The sequence below is a fragment of the Chrysoperla carnea genome, chromosome 1 (genome assembly GCF_905475395.1).
Source record: "Chrysoperla carnea chromosome 1, inChrCarn1.1, whole genome shotgun sequence".
Taxonomy (NCBI): domain Eukaryota; kingdom Metazoa; phylum Arthropoda; class Insecta; order Neuroptera; family Chrysopidae; genus Chrysoperla; species Chrysoperla carnea.
This window is the reverse complement of record NC_058337.1, coordinates 125,080,442-125,098,849: the sequence shown is the minus strand read 5'-3', so window position 1 is coordinate 125,098,849 and position 18,408 is coordinate 125,080,442. Positions and strand designations below refer to the sequence as shown.

The window sequence follows — 18,408 nt, the reverse complement described above, 5'->3', positions numbered from 1 at the left end:
AAAAAAATTACCTATTGTTTGGACTAAAGGTTAAATTTCGATTAATAATTATAATTTAACGAACCTGAAGTCATTTTTAAAAAGAAAAATTTAAAAATAAAATCGTAATATTCTAGTTATTTGATGGACATTGACCGTGTGGCAGCGCCAAATTACCTTCCCACCGAACAAGATATTTTAAGAGTTCGAGTTCCCACAACGGGTATTATTGAATATCCTTTTGATTTAGAGGAAATCAGGTTTAGGTATGTCTTTTACACAGGATATCACAGTCTTGACATCTACAATGTTCTGGGTGTATCTGCATTATTTTTTTTTGTGTGATTAATTTTCGATGTTTCTCTAACTTTTCGTTCTAGCATGTGATTAATTTTTCACCAATTTTTTTCAGGCATTACTTATATTTTTAAAATTCTTTAATTAACGTCATTTGATTTGGTATTCAAATCTACATTTTTGTAATAATATAAGGCTGAGAATGATAAATTCGACTCAACTGTACTCCAGTGAGTTTCAGGCGAGCACGATCGAATGGCCTGCGCAAAGTTTCAGTAATCAAGATGGGCTAGTAGTAGCCATTCCTTGATGCCTTAAATTACGGAACATCTTGCTATGAAAATGACAGGCTCAGGCCAAAGAGTGTTTGAGACGACCCCCCTCTTGCTAATGAGTCCACTACTTTATTCCCTTAACATCAGAGTGGCCCAGATCGGCCTTCCTGTTTAATTAAGTACCTGGCGATTCAGTTCGTCGAAGCATTCATAGACTATCCTCGATTAGATTCTTGACGCCTCAAGGGCCCGATGAATGGCTTGACTTGACTGCCTGAAAAGATGTTGATATGTGCCCCAGTGTAATCCTTGGCTGGGATGAATGTTACATTCCAGGTCTAAGAAATTGTCGGTAATTTAGCAACAAGTTAAATATCTGTGAAGAATAATTACAGCTCCGTAATTCTTATTGAGTGAAATTGTAATCGGAATACGTATTTAATATTTTTTTTTTAAATGGGGCTAGAAATTGCAATATTTACTTAATTTATCAGGTCGTGAACTTTGCGATTATGACAAAATTATTTAAATTTAAGGAACGGAAATAAATGTGCTTTTAAATTTACTCCATATTTTGAAAGATTATTACGTTTTCGCGTAGTTTGTCGTTTGTGGTCAACAAAGAATGATTTTGTACGATATATCAAGATGAGATACAAGTTGATGAATAATTTAGTGATTACTCTAAAAAAAGCTTAAATGCTTCAGTTTTTAGAATTTTTCATAGACAAAAATCAAATGACGTTATTCTGAATTACCTGAATGTGCATGTGTTAACAAAAAAATTTTCTAAACCATGCTTCTCTTGTTTCATTTTTTTTATATTGTTTTTGATGCATGTATGTTTGTGTTTTTGGTTTCTTTATAGTTATATAAGTGACTTAGATCGTATTGAACAACCGGATTATTTACCAACTGAACAAGATATTCTTCGAGCTCGAGCTCCTACAACGGGTATTATTGAATATCCTTTTGATTTGGATTCCATCATATTTAGGTATGATTTTGATTTTAGCTATATATCCAATGTATTGGCTAAAATTTACAGTAGTTTTTCCCTCGATTCAATTGTTTTGGTCTCCTTTTGAATAGTTCCAATTTTCCAATAATTTTGCTATTAAAGAATATGCACACGTATTTTTCACACGTTAATAATAGGTAAGATTTATCACGAAGTCACGCAGTATGTTTGGTTGTGTAAGAATTGTTTGTGATTTTCTATTTTAAATTATGCATGTAGAAGAAATCTGTCTGCTTTTGCTTGCTTTTCTGTATGTGAAAATCATGTCTGTTAATCAATTCAGAATGCTGATCAGCACAGTTAACTATAGAAACGCGGTTTTTTAACCAATCAGCTGGTAAAAAGCAATTCTGTACTGATCAGGGTTCTGGATTAATTTATGAACATATCTTAAAATACAAATTGTATACAGGCCTATCGAAAAAGATATAAAGTTTTGATTAAATCATTCAAAAAATATTTAAAATAATTTTAATAGCGTTAAAAATGATTGTATGCAAGTTTCAAATAACACTGCAATATCATCTGATTGTGAATGTGATTTTTAACTCTTCAAATGTCTAAAGCAGCCATTCTCAAAATGATTAAATATCGACCCCTTAGAGTCTATTCGAAGACGAAAGGGAGTCTACCGTAGCGAAAATAAGAATAGGAAATCTTATTAGAATAAAAAGGTGTCTACGATATCGAAAATAAGAGAGAGAATATTATAATAAATCATTTTTTTACAAGCATACAGGCATCTCGTAATTGTGGATTACGTGCAAAAAACTTAAGGGCGTCGGGAAAGGGGTAGGTGGTGGATGAACGAAAGTTTAAAGGCAATAAAAGTTTAAAAATACAATTATTTACGGGTCTCGCGCTGTCTTAATTCGGCTTTGCGTGGCAGGGATCTGTCACGCAATAATGAAATAACTGGCAAATGGTCTACTAGACAAAAACGTTTGAGAACCACTGGTCTAAAGTAATAATCAATTTTGTCTCGTGTATATTGAACCACGTTTAATGTAATAGGCGTAATTTAAGTCCGGAAAATCCAGCAAATATTGCCCATATTATATATCATACGCCATACAAAAATCCAAAGAAGGTAAAATCTGAACTTGGTTACGAAAACTTTGTTTACATAAAATGATTTCGATACCCATATTTAGAAATTGAGAGTAATGCCAAACGTTTTGTATAAAAAGTTATAGCATTAAACAGCTATACCTTTCATCTCCCTCCGAGGCTTCTAAAAATTTACAATACATTTTGAAAAATTTTGTAATTAATCATTTTTGAAATCGTGATTTTCTTTTTCGATATTCCTGTATCTAAACCTAATCTAAATGGTGTTATTATTCGATATTAGATTTACTGAATTGTCGATCTTTTCTAGAAAATTGGTTTTTTGAATAAATAGATCTCTTGCTAGTAAATATTTCGTAATAATAAGCTTGTTTAACGTATAAAAAGCGAACCAGTTCGGTTAATGATCAACCTGTAAGAAACATGCTGCCGTAACTCATTGAATCTAGTCTCGATTCTTATTGGTTCATCATCAAGAGCTACTTAACAAGCTTAAATATGTTTCAAAATTTTTGTGTATTTTGGGTTTGGTTTATAGTGGACGAATCCATCTTAATTGTTTCGCGTCCAATTTAAATTACAATCTTCCAAACTTCAAATGTGTTATTGGTTTGTTTTGATTATCTCTAAATATGTTTGTATGTATGTTTTTAGAATGGTGGACGTCGGAGGCCAGCGTTCCGAAAGACGAAAATGGATTCATTGTTTTGAAAATGTAACGTCTATTATATTTTTAGTTGCTCTCAGTGAATATGATCAAATTTTGTTTGAATCAGAAAATGAGGTAAATATTATTTTTTTAATTTATAAATTGCTTTGTGCACTTTTACCTTTTAGGAAAATTGTAAAATATCGAAAAAAATTGTGTGCAAGAGAATAATTTTGACCCAGAAAATACAAAAATAAGGTTCTTCATGTTGACAGGATCGATTTTTGAATCGTCGAAATATTTTATCAAATTTTTCTTTCCCAACAAAATAAAAATTTTGATGGAGACTCTTGAGCTCAACCTTTTGAACAATACTCTTCAGTCATTTATAAATATCAACACATTTAAAAATATCAAAATACCAGTTCGATCATCATTAAAATCATTTATATGGAAAAATCAATTTGCCCCCAATATTAAATTCATGGCGATGCGAGAAACAATTAATGAATTTTAATTAAATTACATTTCAGAATCGAATGGAAGAGTCAAAAGCATTATTTAAGACTATCATCACATACCCATGGTTTCAACATTCATCAGTCATTCTTTTCCTTAACAAAAAGGATTTGTTAGAGGAGAAAATCATGTATTCACATCTAGTAGATTATTTTCCAGAATACGACGGTGAGTGTTTTGGTTTCATTAGTTTTTTTTTTCTTTTTATTAATTTTATAAAATCAATATCTGATTTTTTCCTAAACATAAACTAAAGGACCTAAGTATGATGATAAACCTGCCCGAGAATATATTCTTCAATTATATTTAAAAGAAAATCCAGATCCAGATCGTATGTGTTACTCCCATTTTACAGCTGCAACAGGTTTGTTGCTATTCAAAATTAGCAATCACACAAATGGTATTGCTAGAAAAGTAAATATTTGAATCAATTGCTAAAATTCCCGTTATATTTATATCTGAAAATGCTCAATTTCTGCTTTCGAAAAAGATGTAGAACCTAGAACAGTGTACATTTTTTCATCTTTATCCTAAAAATTTATTTCATTCACTAATTTAGTGTATTTTATATTTTGAATAAATTGAAAATTCATTTTTAACGCGTGTTAAAATGGATATAAGGTAGCACAGAACTACCGAACGTTCTTAAATCAGCTGGTGGAACAAATGAATGTAAACCTGGTATGTGTACCGGAGGGACATTCCAGAGAATTGGGAAGCCGACGACTTGCTGAAAATGGTATAAGACTGTCGGACACAAGCATCAATAGGTACCCGGGAGTTTCGTTTGACAATTGCAAGCTGCTCCTGAATGGGTATATCTTAAAAAAGGTGTATCTTAAATGAAGTGAGGAACGCCTTATGGTACTACAAGTCAGATATGATTGGAGTACAATCGTAGGCGTTCCGGAGATCTTATATCGCTAAGCAAAATTGTTGATACGCTGAACACCTGAGCCTGACAGTGTATTACGACTATTGCAAAGGTTGTCACAGTGGGGAAGAGGAAGAAACGATGACTCATCTTCTCGGTCACTGTCCAGCTCTTGCCATGAAGAGATGGACTTACTTGAGCCAGCCTTTGTTGGACGACCTCTCCGATCTGGGGATTAGCCAACTCTTTTTCGGTATCACCACGGACCCTTTGGTCTAAATGTGTCTCCAGGACAGCCACTTTAACCTAACCACATTTTCTTTTCGATATTAAATGTCTTCTAGACACTTGTGAATGTACTTTTTTCATTTTGTAAAATTATTTTTCTGCAAAACGCGTGGTATCTACGCCTTTGAAATTTTCAATTTTTTATGTACATTTATCTTCGAGCTCCATTAATTAGAATACACTAAACGTGACGTCACCAGTGGAACGTTTAGTTTTTAAATAGCATTGTTATTTGTAACGGACGTTAAATTTAATTCCAATATAATTTCTATGACAACAAATAATCTATTTGGAATCTGTTTGATAAAAAGAAATTTTTCCCATCTTCTACCAAATTTATCGAATGTCATTAGAATACTTCTAGAGTAATTCAACTTTTTTATTGTTCGTATTTGATTAAAAAAAAAAATATCACTTCGAAATAAATCTGCTATTTGGGGAAAAATTTCCAAACACATATTTTGGCCAAAATTTTCATTCACAACATTCTATGTTTTATAAATTATGATAAACAATTTCCGCAAATCTAAGAACATGCAATTTCATCATATGAAAGGGTCGAAAATCTTGCAGATTTGATTGTTTTTTTAGATCGCCGTAAGTCAAGATGTTTTCACATCGTTAGAAGAAAACTTCAGAATACGAGCACTTGGTTATTTTATTTGCTCCTAAATGTAGCTAGTTAGAAGGCTAATCAAATATATTTCCAATTTCAAAGAAATTCTAGATTTTGTAGGCTAGTTTTTATTCTAGGTTATATTTCCAGTATTTACAAGAAACAACTCCTTGGCGTTATCTTCTACATTTTTTAATTAAAAATAATTTTCAGCTGTAAAGCCTTATAAAGGCTATTTTCTATGTATTTAATTGCTAGTATTATGCTCGTATGTATCATATAGGCCCACAGAGAGATGCAATTGCGGCTAGAGAATTCATACTCAGAATGTTTGTGGACTTGAATCCAGATAGTGAGAAGATAATTTATTCTCATTTTACGTGTGCCACAGGTAAGTTTTTGTAGTGCTTTTAAAAACATAGTCCAATCCTCCATTCATCACGCTTTGCTTTTTTCTTCTGCTTTATTTATGGTGTTGTTGTTTTTATTTTATCTATGGATGTCAATACTTAATTTTTTTCGAATTATTATGTTGCATGCATTCTTTTTCATGGATTTATTTTACATTGGTTTTTTGTTTGTCGGAATTCGTTGGGACATTTAGATACTGAAAATATTAAATTAGTATTTTGTGCTGTGAAAGATACAATTATGCAGTCAGCACTTAAAGAATTTAATTTAGCATGATTATGTTCTGTTCACCAATTCTGTGTTGTTAACTTTTAATTTTAATAAATTATAATTATTTTGGGAATTTTGTGTTGCTTTTTTTTTCCTCTGTTGGTTTAAAGGCAATATTCTCATCTAGATATCCTAAACAAGAATATTATTTATGATTTTTTGTTCATGCTGTTCGAATTTGTTACCAATTTCAAAAAAAAGGAAGGAAATAGAACTTCATGAGAATGTCGCCTTAAAACATTTTTTTTTTTAATTAAAACATTTTGATTCGTTTAATTCTTGATTAAAATATACCGAAAGACACTTGAATTCTTTTTGTTGTTTGATGTAAGAACAAACTTTTCAGTGCATAAAAAATTTCTAGATAATTTCGCTCATAGAATTGATGAAGGCGTTTCTGAGTTGTAAAGTTTTTGATAATGCACCTAGGTTTACCGTGGCGTACGGGCGGAAATAAGCACAACAGTCGTAAATGCGGTACTATACTTCAAGGAACTGATAACCGCCTAAAGTTGAATTAGCACACTCATGCTAATCCAGAAATACTAGGTCATCTGGCATCAAGAAAATCAAGCAAAGTTATAGACACAAGAGAGCTCCATCTCAAAGATTCCTTCCTTGGTGCCTGCGAACAAAAGGTTCGGTGATGCTTTAAATCAGAAAGTGACTGCGTTGCAAATATTCACAGCTAGACCATTCAACTAATTATGCTCGATTAAGATTAATCAGAGAAGGTCTTTTAATGAGACATTTTCGATAAGCTGTTATTTGGTATGAAACTTGATACCCATTGTGTTTTCATCTTCTCGGACGTCAGTAGAATTCATTTGCAGCTTCAATGTCCTTCAGTAAAACTGGTCAACAGAGAACACTCTTGCCTTCAGAAGTGAGGTTATACTGAAGAAAAGAAGGCCCTATAAGTTTATTTCATAGCGATTCGATTGTGCCCCCTTTGTATTTCTTTTTTTTCAACAGAAAGATGAGAATATGCATTTATAAACGAAATGTAGGACCTGGTGGGGTACTCATTTAATCTACATTTCTTTTGAGGTTGCGTGAACTAACCTATAAGAATCTTAATATATATCAGATTCCATTTTGATAAATTATAATAATAATATGTGTGTACTTGAAGATATGAGTATGAGGAAGGTAATCGAGGCAAATGTTGTCGCATTGATACGACTACATGCGAGGGAAAGCATAAAGTTTGCATGGTTTTTTTATTTTTTTAACCAGAATTTTAAAAATGGCTGTCTTTGCATGTTACATTTCTTTTAAAGGGACTAACATAAATTCAACCGCTTAAATCATTTTCCTTTTCTATTCCTCTCTTGCAGTCATAAACCACATTTATTGTAAAATGAAAATTTCTTCTAGATACTGAAAACATTCGATTTGTGTTCGCGGCGGTGAAAGACACAATTTTACAATCAAATTTAAAGGAGTACAATTTGGTGTAAGGTGTTAATTGTCTTCAAGTGGTGTGGTCTCATCATATGGTCAAAAAAAGTCAGTGTTCACATTGCAAGTGCCCATGTGTGCCCTTTTATTACACTTGTGAGACGTGAACCTAATTATTAATGTGTGTATATCTCGTTCGTACCTCAAGACGTCCTTGATGTCGGTTTTCAGCAGTGTTGTTACACAACCGCTGTATCCACCGCCGTTACTGTATCGCACAATGTGTTGTTAAAATTTTTGGCAACAGAGGACAACTACAATAAAAAAAAAATAAAATACATTTTTTTTTAAATAACTCACAACATAAACACAAAGAAAAAATCGTCGTTTTTCATTTAAAAAAATTATTTTCTATCTAAAAAAAAAAGCTCATCTGCTCATTTTTGCGTTTAAAAGAAAAATTACCCATACACGCGTGCGTGCTGCAGTGTGTGGACATAAAAATTTTTCATTAATTTTTGTTTTTATTATTTTTTTTTTTGGAAGCTTAGCTTAGTAAGCTTAGTTGATTGATGTGTGGGAGAATGGCCGTCGTGTTAACACTAGTCAAGCCAAAATCCAATCACATATTTTGACAGAAACAGTGAAGCAATTCTAGTGCCATTTTAATAGTGGGTGTTTTTTTTTTTAAATTAATTGTTATTACCATTATTTTTTTTAAAATTTCCTTCGTTTAAGATTAAATATATGCAAAAGCCAAAGTGTTTTCTTTATAATTGTTTCTTTCTTTTTTTGTAATTATTTTAACTATGCGGAAATCAACGAAGGCATTATTAATTGTGACTCAATTCACACACAACTTTATTTAAAAATATAAAATAAAAAAATATTGTTATATATAATATATAAAAAAAAATACATTTAGAATAGTGTCAAGAAAAAAAAACATTTATCTCTTTGCAAAAAAAAAAAAAACTAGCAGATAAAATACATACCACAAAAAAAATAAATCTCGTTAATGTGATTTTTAGATGATTTTTTAAATAAAAAAATTATATATATATATTAAATCGACTTGACATGTGGTGGATATTAACACATTTAAATACCAATTACACATTTGTCATCATCCATTTTAAATTTAAATCCACCATCTTGTCTTTACATGTGTACAATAACGCCTCTATGATAATTCATCATAACTAAAAATATAAATCGTATTGAAAGCACACTTTTTTTGGGTGTATTTCAAAAAAAAAACCAGCTCACTTTCATGGAAGCGTTGTTGTAAGATAAAAATTTAAAAAAAAAATTAAGAAACATCTATATATATATAAATATATATATTTTCAGTTAAATGTATTCTATTATGGCTGAATATGACTTTATTATAAAAATCGGATAAATATAGTTAATAAAAAAAAAACAATTGCTTGGTTTTCTGTGTGTGAAGCTTGTACGATTGTGAAATTTAAGTAAAAAAAAAATTTTAAGTATGAATGAGGATAAAGATTGAATGTGCAAAAAAAATATAAGAGTGCATGTTTGTGGCAATAGTAATTTGTAATTTCTTTGTGAAAACTATAAATTTTTCTGAAAGCATTCAACCGAATTGATTATTTATTGCTTGAAATCCTTTCTGTTTATTTTTTAATTTTGTGTTCGTTTCATTTTTTTAATCCAATAGAATAAACTCATTCCAGGATTCATTAGAAAAGACTGCTTTTTTTTTTTACATATGCCAGCTTTATCTTCAAGTCTGAGAATAATAAAATTAACTTCCAAATCAACAGAGAATTTTTGTTAAAATTTGTTCTCTGCTTCCATGTTTGATTTAGGAATTAATTTTAGTAATTGTTGATAAAACGCGCATAACAGATCGAAACTGCTGAATTTTCTAACGAATGTCCTAGAAATCGGGGTTTTATTGGATTTCATACATTTTTAAAATATATACAAAGAAAAATATTCAATTTTGAATAAAATGATATAAAAAAATTTATAAAAAAAAAAAAAAAAAATTTTAAACAGTGTACATTCTTTACTTTCTTTTGTATGTTTGTATTTATCAATTTTATGAAAATAATATATATATACTTGTAGCTATTGAAAAACAAAAATCATCATTTATTCTCAAGAAAAAAAAACATTATTAAAAAAAAACTATATATATATATATGTTGTGATTTAATACAAAAATAAAGTGTTTCAATTTTTTCTCTTTTCACAGAAGAAAGTAAAATTTTTCATTTCAAGATACAAAGTTTATTTATTTAAATTTATTTTGTCGTAATTATTCAACAAATCCCCAAATTTTAATCAGTGCAGTGAATACTTAAACAGTTTCTTGGGTTATTAGAGGTGGGGTAGTAATAGTTTTGAAATATGTTTCAGTAGTTAATAAAAAATTTCTGAACTACAAAAAAGGTCGTGGGCGATCTTATATAACTAAATTTTTATTTCAAATAAATATCAGCGTGCTTGAATATTATTTCTAATAAAATTTAAGTTTAATTCTACTGTAAGCTAGCTAGAATCTGTCCAAAATTTCAGTTAAAACGTTCATAGATTATTAGTACAGTCGACATTTTAGATAGAAAAAAGTCAGAAGTTTGGGATGTTGTTCAAGGATGGTTAATTAACATTTTCTAAAGTTTTAGACCTCAAGGGCCGCTCTGTGCGAAAAAAGGAGAGAGGAAAAACTGCAAAATATTCGACCTTCTGGTTTCAGACCTCCAGTTTTTGATCAATAACAAAAGCCGCAAAAACATTTCTATACTTTTTTGGAGAACGTTAAATTTCTTTAAATTTTGATTATTCAAACATATTTGTATATCAATTCTTATTGAGATATGGCATTTTTTTCCAAAATTCACTAAAAAATGGAGAAATCCAACTTATTTCTTGTGATATACCCAAATTATGATGAAATGTTATTGTAATTATGGTTTCTGGTTACATTCAACTACTTTGGGCACCCCTGTCTTGAAACTCAACGAATAAATGAGATTGTCAAGAAACTTAACGAATGAAGTTGGTGATGGTAACCAGGAACCATAATTACAACAACATTTCATAATAATTCGGATATAACACCAGAAATAAGATGGAAATTTATATTTTTAGCAAATTTTGAAAAATAACCTCCTTTTTTAATCTCTGTAACGAATTGACCACAAACATGTTTGAATAATCAAAATTATAGAAAATTTAACGTAAGTAATTGAGGAAAATCGTAAATTTTGCAGTTAAACCTTCCCTATTAGCACAGTTCCTTCGAGATTCACAACTTGAAAAGTTTTTAATTAATCACCCTTGAATAACAGCTTTTCATTAACTTACAAACCTGTCGCCTGGCTTAGATTTCCTATCTGTTCAAACCGAACGAAACATCTTCTTATGAAGTGAAGTCAATTCGATTTCCGATTTTTCAAATCATTCAGTTTATAAACAAATGTTATAATCAATTTAATTTTACTAGTTTGATCGGGTTTTTTTTTCCCTATAAGTTTTGTTGAAAATATTTAATTGGGGAATTTAAAATGAGATATTCTGTATATTAAATGCTTTTAGAAGGTAAGTAGCAATACTATATATATTGGATCGATATTAACTCTCCAAATTTTGTAGTGACTCCGACCTAGTCACTTTTCTATCAATTTTTGGGATTCCTTCTAGATTTTTGCCTAATCTTATAATTATTATTTTACAATAGCCAGCGTTCACGTTTACTTAGAAAAATAACGATTAAAATAAATTCTTTTGATATGCATATTGTATTGATGATACATGGTAGTCGTAATACGTATTTATATGTAGAATCGAAATTGAATACCTTCAGTTTTGAAAAGAATTAGATTGTTTTATCTCAAAGCGAATGTTAATGCAAAATTATCTGACGGGGTTAGAATTATATTGTTTGAACGATAATTTCAACATTTGATATATTTTTCTTTCGGGTAAAATACCGAACTATAAAATTTAATCTATTCTCAAGAAATATAGGTGTTTATGGTTCTCATGCCTGGCACGACAAATTAAAATTTGTTGAATCAATATTACAACAAAAAAACCGTTGCTATGGGTAATTCCATTATTTATTTATTAATTGAAAAAGATACTATGCAATTTTTGCGTCACTTTGGTAAAGATTATAAAAAAAAATTAATTTATTAAGAAAAAAAATTTTAACAAAAAATTTAATTAAAAAATGGTTGATACTTATAGTGAATGTTCAAAAAGTGCATACAACAACTCACATTCTGAAAGTTTACTTCAAAAATGGAACATTCCAGTATCTCATTTAGATTTTGAATATATAAAGAACTGTAATAATGCAAAAGAACTTGAAAGAATTTTACGTATATTACGTTCGGGGCAAGAAGGTCATTATCCCGAACTTACAAAATGTGCTGAAGAACGTTTAAGTGCTGTTAATCCGAAAAGCAGAGCTTTGTTGGTTAACAAACCGATTTTGAATAAGTTTACTTGTGACGCTGAAGAATGGAATAATATTTGTCAAGATATACAGGTAAGGAAGAAAAGTGATAATGGATTCCCTAAATAATTAATTTAGAGAACCTACCTTTACCTCACAATTATCTCGTCTATATGCTACTCGCAAGCATAGACAATGCTGGCGTAACTTTCAAGAGTGAAAATCAACAAGCTATCCTTCAACCCACTTGTCTTCGCTCATTTTAACCCCTTAGGGGACAAATTTCCAAAAATCCCTTCTTAGTACACACGCCATTTAAGGAACGCTTGTGCAAAATTCCTTAATAGTTATAGCGAAAAAATCTAATGTAATAACTTATAAATTCCAAAAATAGAATTGGCAAGAAGAAGTTTCAATAATCGATGGTGATTTACAAGACAGTAAAAATTTGAAAATCAAAACAAATTTACCGGATGTACGAAAAGTAAATGAAACAGAAAAACCTAAAAATGATAATGATAAACCGAAAGTAAATCGTATAAAATCGTGGGATTATGCTGCTTGGGATAAATATGATCCTGAAGTAGAATTAGTACGTGAACAATTAGAGGAAGAAAAACTCAAAAAGGAAAAACTTAAAAAAGAAGCACAAGAAAAAATAAAAAATGTACAAAAGAAGAAAAAGTCTGTATGTTTTGATGACACAGAAAATCTTACAGAAACGGAATCTTTAATTTTATCGAATCGTGAAAAAGATTTGGGCAATGAGTGTTTTAAAGCGAATGATTTTGAAGAAGCAAAAAAATATTATACAAATAGTATCAAATTACGACCAACGGCTGCAGCGTACAATAATCGATGCATTGCAAGTATGAAAAACAGTTCCGAATGATTTTTATTATCGCTTATAAACCCTTCTTAACTTGCATATAGAAGAAAAGTGATAGAATCTTTAAAGAATTGATAGTAAGCTTCGCTAGAGCACGTTTTCTTTAAAGGCTATCCCACGGGGGCCTAAACTTACCTATATTAGAAACTGTTTCCACAGTCCCCGTTTTACATAGGATTATTCTTATGGACAATTCTATTGGGTGGTTTAAAAGACACTCTCTAGTCTGTAAGAAATGTTTTTATCTAGTTAGCAATTGCAAATTTGCTGCCAGCTAAAAGCGGGTTATCACTAAAACGCATGGTAGTCAGTTTTTTGAAATTCTCTCATTACGGAATCTTTTTCAATGGCTACTCAGACTACTCAACGTTTTCATTTAACTCTAAGTGTTAAAAAAAGCCTAGGATCTGTCAGAAAAGACTTGCAAAACTGTAAACTCGTTAAGATTAAACACTGTAGAAGGTACCAAAGTTTTGTTTTCGTGGAAATTGAGTCTTTTTCTTTTCCTATTTTAAATTGGAAGATTTATTTCTAACTCTAAACATGGTTCAAAATATTATAGTCAAGAAGGGTTTAGATATTCTTAACACATAATATTTTAATCTTCCATTTTCTTAGATATTAAACTTAAAAAGTATAAAGAAGCTTTGGATGATAGCGCACAGGTATTAAGGAGAGAACCAGAAAATACTAAAGCATTATTTAGGAAAGCACAAGCCTATAATGGTTTAAAGGATTACACGAATGTAACTATTTTTAAATTTCTTAAGTCAAAAGGTTTTTATGAAAAAAATTAAAACTGTGTTTTAGGCTTTTGAAACCCTTGATCAATTAATTTCAATTGATCCAAATAATACCTCTGCTCAAAGTTTGATGAACGATGTTAGAAATAAAGTAACTGGTATCTCACCGCCACAAAGACAAAGGTAAGTACAAAATTTATTATGCCAGTTTGCCCACGGTGAGAAGCGAACTAACCTGTGTGACTGCGTCTTTCATCGCGCCACAAACTTTATATCCAACAAAAAAATTCAGTTTTTATAAATAAATTGGGTTTTACTAAAAATAAACTACGAACTCTGATAGTTTTTGATGAGTAGATTATCTCAAAGAGTACAAAGTCTTAAGGTCACGAGTTTTCGAGATACGGCTGTTACAATTGAAACTTCCCCTCACTTGCAAGAGCATTTTCTGACATGATATTCGCCAGATCATCAAATCGCTGCTAATTTTTAATCTTGTTTTATTTCCTCCTGTAATTTTTCCACAAGCCAGAAGTATAGTTCTCATAGAAGTATAGGTCTTACTCTCCCTTTCACTTTATAGTTTTATCTCAAAAACCGTTGTTTGGGCTGGTACTCATCTAAAATTTAGATTTATCATGTAGAGAAATTCAAATAAAAAATGAAATCCTTTTCGTATAGCAATCGCAAGAACATGTGATTTTCGTGGTTTGGTATGCCTCGATCTATCTTGTTAGGATATAAATCCTTTTTTTATTCCTATAAAAGTTAAACATTGGATTCATTTTTTAACAGATTAATAATTGAAGAAATTGACGATGATGGAAATGTTATAAACAATGATGAAAAACCAATTTCCAAAACGAAAAAAGTTGTTGTTCCCATTCCTAGTACATCAAAATTTCAAGGTCCTAACATTAAGATAATGGAAGTGACGGAACCTGTTAAAGACACAACGAAATCATATGACTTTAAAAATTTAACTAACAATAATCCTGCAAAGAAATTACAAATCAAACCTAAATCAAATATATCTATGTCACCTAAAATTGTTGAAATCGATACTGATTCGAATTCAAATATTAATTCCTCTTCTCAAAAAAAGATTGAAGAGATTAAGAGTGATTGTAATTTGAGCGTTTCATCAAAAATAGTTGAAATTGATCATGATTCAAATTCTGATGTCAATTCCATTACGTCAAAAAAGATTGAAGAGATTAAAAATTATTCGAACTCAATCGTGTCGTCAAAAATTGTTGATATTAATAATGACGGAAATTCAAATATGAAGAGTCCGAACATTGTCGAAATTGATGATGCGCTAGGTGCCCAAAATTCAATCATAAATGATTCACTTTCGATTATTAATACAAAAATATCGAATTTGGAAATTGTCGAGAGCGTCAAGCCAAAAATGAGTCCATCAGCAGTAGAAAAGAATACAATTGTTGTAGGAATCGAAAATACACCTGAAAAAATTGATTCAGCAAATTGTAATTTAGGTAGTGAAAAATTACAAATGGATATCAATGATAATCCAGAAAATACTGAACCCTACTTTGAGAATCCTAAATCATTAAATACACAACCAAATGGCGAAAATCTCGAAAATGTAATTCCTATTTCTCAAATATTACCACCTCAAGTGGAATATTACGCAAATAATTTTGACAGAGGTGATTATATTCATAAGAAAAATTTTAATCCAGCAATAATTTCTGGATCGAACAAACCTTTAGATCAAGAAAATAATTTAATAAATTCAACGACAAAACTGGATGATAATACTGTTATGAGTAAACGGATTAAAATTGATAAAGGTGGCAGTGGTGAACCTTGTAATAATGAAGAAACCGATTTGATTCAAACACCATATGAATTTACAAGAGCTTGGCAAGGAATTAAAGATCGTAATGATCTAATTAGTCGCGCAAAAGTTATAAGACGTATTCCACCAGGAAATTTATTAACAGGTAATATATTTAGATTATTATACCACGCATATATGAAATATACATAGTATATTAAGTTTAGTCCCAAGTTTGTAACGCTTAAAAATAATGATGCTAGGAAAAAAATTTTATCATAGGTAATATAAATCACCTAATTAGTCCATCCGGTTGTCCGTCCGTCCGTCCGTCTGTGGACACGTTAACTCAAAAACGAAAAAAGATGTCGAGCTGAAATTTTTACAGCGTACTCAGAACGTAAAAAGTGAGGTCAAGTTCGTAAATGAGCATCATAGGTCAATTGGGTCTTGGGTCCGTAGGATCCATCTTGTAAACCGTTAGAGATAGAACAAAAGTTTAAATGTAAAAAATGTTCCTTATCAAAAATTAAACAACTTTTGTTTGGAACATTTTTTCGTAAACATCACTGTTTACCCGTGAGGGCGCCAATTAGGCGGAAATTTTATAATATGTACTATACTTGATTATCAGTTATGTATGTGTCACATGTTTGTTTGTGTTATGTGATAAAGAAATCAACACTGACTATGCATGGTATTTCAACAATTAACTAAGTCAATTGTTTGTTTTCACTTGTTTAAAATATCTAGATTAAGTCTGTGGTCGGCCTTGGAGCTAAATGAAGGCATTGGTTATTCTACAGTAGCCAAGCGCGGATTCAATCCTTAAAAAAGTTGGGCGTGTAGGCGCACATCTTACGCAGCCTTAAACTTGAGCTAGGTTTTCAAGCTCAATGAAAAGCTCACTCTACTCCATAATTGGTATTCGATAGATGAACACTTTGAATTAGAAAGTTGTTATTGATTAAAATGTAACAGTTTTTGTTCGAAACATTTTTCCGCAAACCGTTAAGTTTAGACAAAATAGGACTGGCAATTTTTATCCAAAATTGTTTTTTCGTAGTACAATTATTATTTCGTATAATTGTTTCTGCGAAATCTAGGCGCTCTTCGAACAAAATTTTCCACTAAATCCAATAAAAGTGGTTTGTTTTTCTATAAAGATATTTTTGGTATCACTTACTGTCTAAACTAAACATGCGCAGTACAAAGTACACAACGATCGAGAGGACCAGACTTCGCCCAGATAGGCGTCTTTTTTGTGCTACCCTCTCCACTCTAGTTTGATACGTCCTTAATTATTACATACGTTCTTGTACAGTCCTTATTAAATAGTTTATAAATTTTTTTGATAATAGTTTTAGGTAACAAACTGGATGGACCGATGTTTAGCTCTTGGTTGGAATGCTTACATTTATACTTTTGTACACCAAGTGATGTGGATATTGTCGAACAATTTTTCAATGAAATAATTCATGTACCACGATTTGATATAATTGCAATGTTTATGAATGATTCAGATAAAATAGCTGTTAGTAATTTAATATCATTTTTAAATCAACATGGAAGACATCTTTCAGATCATGTTGTTCTAGCGTTTGATGCAAAATTTTAAAGCAATCAGCTTTTTTTTTATAACTTAATTGGTGTATTTTAAGTGATTCTTATTTATGTTTTTGTTTTGTATTTCTGATTCTTTCAGATTTTGGTTTACAAAATAAGTAAAAAACTATTTGAATTTTTACAAATAAATATTGATTATTGAAAATTGATATTTACGTTTTTTTTTTACTGTTGTTAAATTCTGAATTGGTTTGAGTATCAAAATCGACCTCTCTCTGTACACTCGAAGTGTAAACCTATGTGTTTGGTTTGTGTCTACTCGCATTACTCGTTTTATACTTCGACTGTTCGAGTGAGAACCCGAATTTGATATAGAGGATTAAATACAACGTACGTAGGTAAAATTTGTTGATGTTTGTGTACTCAAAAGACATGAAATTATTTTTTATGTATAGGGTTTTTGACTACGTGGCTCAATTCCACCGATTTTAGAACCCCTTTCTGGTTTTTGCTTTTCCCTGCTGTAGGCTTTACACTGACCTCCCCTTGGTTTTAACGTAATTTAGTCAAGAAGACATTATGTATTTTCTGTTACAAACTCTTAGAAAATTTATTTGATCTCTAAACTATACAAAAATCTACGGAAATGGATATTACAAGGTGAGACATAATACTCGAAGTGTTTTTGATCGGGAAATATTCGGTCATAAAAAAGAATTTGTGTGGTTTGTTGCATTTATCAACTCAAAACCATTACTTTTCAGTTATCGTAGACGTTAACATATTCGCGTGTGATTGTTTTGTTCAGATGGACGAGTCAGTGACTGGGGTACAGCGTGAAGTTCGTCAAAAATTTAATATTCATCGAAATGGCTTTATTTCCACCCAAAACAAAATCTTATGTTAACCTAGCGGAATCTTGATCACTAAAAGGGTTAAGAAACGTACTGCAACAAATCACACACCTCTTTCTTTTCTAACGACCGAGTACTTCCCAATAAAAAATACTTAGGTATTATGTCTATCATCCTGTACAAAGCTGGTAAATTAAAAAATAAATTCAATATTTTAGTATAGTTTCACATATACTTTTATAATGTGAATATTTCGGTAATACATAATGAAAATTCATTTAACATACAGATAATATTTTGGTTTTTTTTTATTTGGTCTTAACAATAAACATTTTCAGCAAGATACTTTTTTCCATTTTATAAAATTTTTTCAAAAATCGATTATTTCATTTATGTTTTTATTTTGATTTTTTTTAGATACACTGATGAATATATCT

At 30.5% G+C, this 18,408-nt stretch overlaps 2 protein-coding genes across 6 annotated transcripts in view; both read left to right on the top strand.

Moving 5' to 3' along the window:
- LOC123305795 (guanine nucleotide-binding protein G(q) subunit alpha) overlaps positions 1-8,566 on the top strand; it is a 34,561-nt gene extending 25,995 nt beyond the window's left edge. Inside the window, exons 5-10 of one of the 5 annotated variants that reach the window (XM_044887623.1) lie at positions 117-245; positions 1,420-1,548; positions 3,298-3,427; positions 3,826-3,979; positions 5,873-5,980; positions 6,194-6,310. In XM_044887623.1, the coding sequence (XP_044743558.1) occupies positions 117-245; positions 1,420-1,548; positions 3,298-3,427; positions 3,826-3,979; positions 5,873-5,980; positions 6,194-6,276 (733 nt within the window). In that variant the 3' untranslated portion in view covers positions 6,277-6,310. Of the gene's footprint in view, positions 1-116; positions 246-1,419; positions 1,549-3,297; positions 3,428-3,825; positions 3,980-4,067; positions 4,176-5,872; positions 5,981-6,193; positions 6,311-7,650 lie in introns of those variants that run through there. The other 4 variants (XM_044887626.1, XM_044887624.1, XM_044887628.1 and 1 more) reach the window with 4 other exon arrangements.
- Positions 8,567-11,866: 3,300 nt separating this feature from the next.
- On the top strand, positions 11,867-17,169 carry LOC123294489. The gene is made up of 7 exons (XM_044875540.1): positions 11,867-12,205; positions 12,507-12,981; positions 13,620-13,747; positions 13,812-13,927; positions 14,540-15,420; positions 15,484-15,717; positions 16,913-17,169. The coding sequence occupies exons 1-7, from the start codon at positions 11,885-11,887 to the stop codon at positions 17,167-17,169; spliced, it is 2,412 nt and encodes an 803-aa protein (XP_044731475.1). The 5' UTR covers positions 11,867-11,884.
- Positions 17,170-18,408: the final 1,239 nt, after the last annotated feature.